At 36.4% G+C, this 5,000-nt stretch overlaps 1 protein-coding gene across 1 annotated transcript; it reads left to right on the top strand.

Moving 5' to 3' along the window:
- Nucleotides 1–3,267: 3,267 nt before the first annotated feature.
- On the top strand, nt 3,268–3,845 carry LOC119576191 (histone H2A-like). Its single transcript, XM_037923777.1, has one exon. The coding sequence runs from the start codon at nt 3,306–3,308 to the stop codon at nt 3,672–3,674; it is 369 nt and encodes a 122-aa protein (XP_037779705.1). The 5' UTR covers nt 3,268–3,305; the 3' UTR covers nt 3,675–3,845.
- The last annotated feature ends 1,155 nt before the right edge of the window (nt 3,846–5,000 follow it).

Genomic DNA, 5,000 nt, shown 5'->3' with positions numbered 1-5,000 from the left:
AAACAAACCAAAAGGCTAAGGCGTAGGCTCCATTTGAGTGAAAAAAATCTTGCAACATATAGCTAAATCATAAATTCTTACATGTGGAAATACGGTTAGAAAATTCATCTCGTAGTTCACTACTTCTTACAGTAGCGACCATGCTGTGACTTTAGGCTCCCAGCTTCCCCCAATGCGTTTTGTTATTCCGATTGGTACAACAACCCCTCTAATTCCAACACTGGGCTTATCTGCATTCACGTGGGCAGTATCTGCCATCGGATTAGTAACAGTATTGTTCTTTATATCTATTTGTTTTACTTTTTTTTTACGCCGCCCGTCAAGAGACAGCCCGGCACGAAGAGTCGTCGTGACGCAGAATCTTGATGACATCATGTTCCGGGTACAAGAACGAAGGAGCGAACTTGAAGAGTTCAAAATTAAAAGCTTTAACATTCATTCATTGCCACAGGCTGAGGTGACGGTTGTGAGAGTACAGTTAATGTTTATATAAGTTTTAATATTCTTTTTTTCTGTTAGTAAACGGGACACTTTACAGCCCATGTACCCTGCGTAAGGGTTCTGTGGCTCTGATACTGAGACAAGATGATTCCATTAGTGATCTTAATCGATTATGACATAGTAATTAAAAGCAATCACTTACTCAACCCGCCACCTTCACTTATGAGTGTCTTTCTTTTCAATTGCCCCCTACTCTTTTTCTTTGTGTCTCTTATTCTGCCCCTACTCCTCTCGCACTCTTTTCAATCTTCTTATCCGTCTCTCTCTGTTCCTACACTGAGTGGCCTAGTCTTGGTGAAGAACAATGAACGTTTCATCTTTAATAATTCATATCTCCAGTGTGAACTTTTTTTTATCAGTAAATGAAAACCATGAGACTGAGCAGTAATAACAACTGATACCCATCTTCCCTTTATACGGCATAATAATCTGCTTCATTAAAAATAGATACGTGAAAATATTTGTTCTATTACAATGTTTTATTAGAAAATCTATATAACATAAAATACAAGAAATGATCACAGCATGCCGTAATTTGTCAGAATGCAAATCACACAGACTAAGCGTATCTTCATTGAGTGAAAAGCTATGTAAATGATAAACCTATTGCACTTCAACCATATGCTCAGCAATAGGCTTCTATCCTACATGAACGAGTAAAGTTCACTGATGAAGGGCAAGAAAAGCTTGCACTATGGGAAGTGCAAGGGGGCACCGGGAATTGCTTCAGAGGGGAAAGCCTTGAGAAGAGAGTGCACACCGTTTCTTGCGTGAGTGGCTCGCTCTGCGATGGTCTTGGAGTGGCTGTTGTGTCGTCGTTTGCATCTGTTGGCTGCCAGGTAGGCTCCGGTCACAGAATACAAAAGTCATGTGTGGATGTTAATCGTTCGAGTTTGAGTAATGAATGAGTAATGGGCTATTTATGTAAGTAAGATCATAAGAAGTGCTTGAAATAGGTCTTGGAAACGTGAGTTGAAGCCCCTTGAGGAACTGGGAAGATGTTAATGAGAGGATAATACCTCAGTGATTAAATGTTATGTATATATATATTTAATAATATATATATATAATATAATATATATATATAATATGATGTCAGTTTATGTTTAGTGTGAGTGTTGTGTGATATATATATATATATATATATATATATATATATATATATATATATATATATATATATAATTAACGACACAACTATATTATATACACTTAACGTGTATATAGACCTTTGTGTATATATACAAGACAACATACAATATATAAATATATATTTATATATTATATATTATATTTTATTATTATAATATGTGTGTGTGTGTGTGTGTGTGGTGTGTGTCGCGTGGTGTGTTGTTGTTGTGTGTGTGTGTGTTGTGTGTGTGTGTAATAAGCTATTTGTGTTTGAATAACACACAATAACATACCTATAGAATTAAATATATATATATAAAATATAAATACATAAATAAATATATATATGTGTGTTTTGTGTTGTTTTGATTATGATCACTACAAACAAACAACTACATCTAATACATATGTAGAATATACAAATCATATATACATAAAATAATATGTAGATATGATATATATATATATAATATATATATTATTATATATAATATATATATATATAGAAAGATAAAAGTATAGATATATAGATACATTTATTTATTCTTAATTCATATAATATAATACTTTATAACTTTATTACCTCCTTTCTCATCCCATTCGTGTATCTCAACGATCCAAGTATAATTTCTCGAATGCTTCCACTTTTGCCAGCCTAAAGCCCTTTCTCGCTGTTTGAATAGGACGCTTTCTGGCCTTTGAAGATGACGGATAATATGAGCGAGAGTTAAATGCGATGCGAGCTCTTTCGGTGGGCTTTTATACGGGAAACATTTCGCCAGCGGATAGCGAATGATTTGCTTGTCCGTGTCGGCTGAATTACTCGGCGTGTAAGCGATAAAGCGGTCGGAGATGCGGAGTTGAGGGATTACTTGGAATTGAAGTTTTAATTTTTATGTGTTTAAATGCAGTTTTTTTTTCCGCATACATTGTACTTAATGCATAACACATAACACACGTACATGCACAAAAACAAACATACGAACCGAATCATCCTTTGGCATCACTAAATGATACGGAAAAAAGGGAGCAAATGTTAAACTCTAACATAAACAATCTCTGTTGGAATACGAGTCATTGGTAGTGAATTGGCCTGAAATTGAGTTGGTTTCCTTCCTACATTATATCGATCAATTTCGTTTTTTATGCAATTTGCGTCTTTTTTCCCTTTACTTCAAGAGAGAGAAAAAGGGAAAATGGAGAAAAAGTCGGCCTTGGAATTGAAAAGTTAAGCTTAATTAGAGTTTCTCATTTCAGGGTAAACGTTTCGGGAAACGCAAATGCCCGATGAAAACATAACATACTGCTTCACAATCTCAGAGAATACATTTTAGTGTTGTGTTATACAAGAGCAAGATGTATACATATGAATAATTATATGCGTGTTTATTATGCATATATATGAATAAATATTTGTATATACATATTTTAAAAATATATTAACATATATACATATATAATATATTGCTTTACTTTGTTATTTATCAACCGGTAATTATGCATTTTTTCATCACCTCCTCCCTGGTCCTCTCCTCAAGTGACCTAGCAACTCCACACGTGTCCCAAGAGCTTCCCTGTGGGAATTTCCTACTTAATTCGCTGGAACACTGTCGAATCATTCAGTCTTGTCTGAAAGCTGTTAAAGTTTCCTCCTCCTGTAATCAAGCATCATCATGTCTGGGCGTGGAAAGGGCGGCAAGGTGAAGGGGAAGTCCAAGTCCCGCTCCAGCAAGGCCGGCCTTCAGTTTCCTGTAGGAAGGATTCACCGCCTTCTGCGTAAGGGCAACTTCGCCGAACGTGTGGGCGCTGGTGCGCCCGTGTACATGGCCGCGGTCATGGAATACCTTGCAGCTGAAATCCTGGAATTGGCAGGAAATGCCGCCCGTGACAACAAGAAGAGCCGCATCGTCCCCCGTCACCTGCAGCTGGCCATCCGTAACGACGAAGAGCTCAACAAGCTGCTGTCTGGCGTGACCATTGCCCAGGGCGGCGTCCTGCCCAACATCCAGGCTGTGCTCCTGCCCAAGAAGGCGGAGAAGTAGATGGCTGCCTCTTTCAACTTATTAGAGAAATTAGTGATTATACTAGACCAAAAAAAAAAGCCTATTCGTAGTTGATCTTTGACATATCATTCAATAAAAAAACTTCTTATAGGGTCTGACATCATGAAAATATATTATTATAGTGTGTAAGTGAGAGTATATATCCAATAAAAAGTATATCAGACATATGTCTACATACATGTTTAAAATCATTTCTAGATTCCAAGAAACAAATATACCGAAAAAGTCCGCCTATTTAGAAAAATTGGCTGCCCAATAATGAAGTATTATTTAAATGTATGTGTGACTAATAAATATATCTAAGGGATTGCAAAAAATGCTTATAGTAATTTTATATTTAGATGTCACATACACAAATGTGATATATTTATTTATATTTATTTTTGTAATAATGATACATCATGATAACAGGTAATAATGATAATGATATCGAACAAAATTCCAATGGCATTTCACTACTTCTTAGCAGCAGCGACCATGCTGGTTACTTTAGGCTCCCAGGCTTCCCCCAATGCGCTTTTGTTTATTCCGTTTGGTCAACAACCCTGCCTCTAATTCCAACCAGCTGGGCTCATCCCTGCATCCACGGGGGCTGTTATCTGCCGATCTGAATTAGTAACAGTATTGTTCCTTTATTACTATTTTGCCTTTCTCTCATTGCCAAAGGCTGAGGTGACGGTTGTGACAGTGCAGTTAATGCGTATTTAACAATTTTAATATTCATGTTTTTTCTCAGTAATCGGGACACTTTAACTGGCCCCAGTGATACCCCTGCGTAAGGGTTCTATGGCTCTGATACTGAAACGAAACATTATAAGATGATGTTATTAGTGCTCTTAATCATTTTGATATAGTAATTCAAAGCAATATATCGTTATTTCACTCTTTTCATTTGCCCCTACTCTCTTTCTTTGTGTCTCTTATTCTGTTCCTACTCTCTCTCTCTCACACATTCTAAGACCGTCTCTTTCTCCTTGTCCTTCCCTTTCTCTCATACACTGAGTGTGCCGTAAGTAACAATGGAATGTTTAATCTTTTAATTCACATTTCCAGTATAAAACTGGAACTGAACTGAAATTATACTGTCCTATTGTTTGTACAATGTTTTATTAGAAAATGCAAGGAAATACATTCACACGCTGCCATAATCTTATCAAAAAAGACAAACCACACAATGGCTAAGGCGTAGGTCTCCATTTGAGTGAAAAAAATCTTGCAACATATCAGCTAAATCATAAATTCTGTACATGTGGAAATACGGTTAGAATAATTCACTCGTAGACTTCACTACTTCTTAACAGTAGC

This window comes from Penaeus monodon, chromosome 8, assembly GCF_015228065.2.
Source record: "Penaeus monodon isolate SGIC_2016 chromosome 8, NSTDA_Pmon_1, whole genome shotgun sequence".
Taxonomy (NCBI): domain Eukaryota; kingdom Metazoa; phylum Arthropoda; class Malacostraca; order Decapoda; family Penaeidae; genus Penaeus; species Penaeus monodon.
This window is presented reverse-complemented; position numbering and strand designations above follow the sequence as displayed.

Bases quoted from the DNA above. Each gene is read 5' to 3' on its own strand.
- LOC119576191 (XM_037923777.1), top strand. From the start codon at position 3,306: ATGTCTGGGCGTGGAAAGGGCGGCAAGGTGAAGGGGAAGTCCAAGTCC.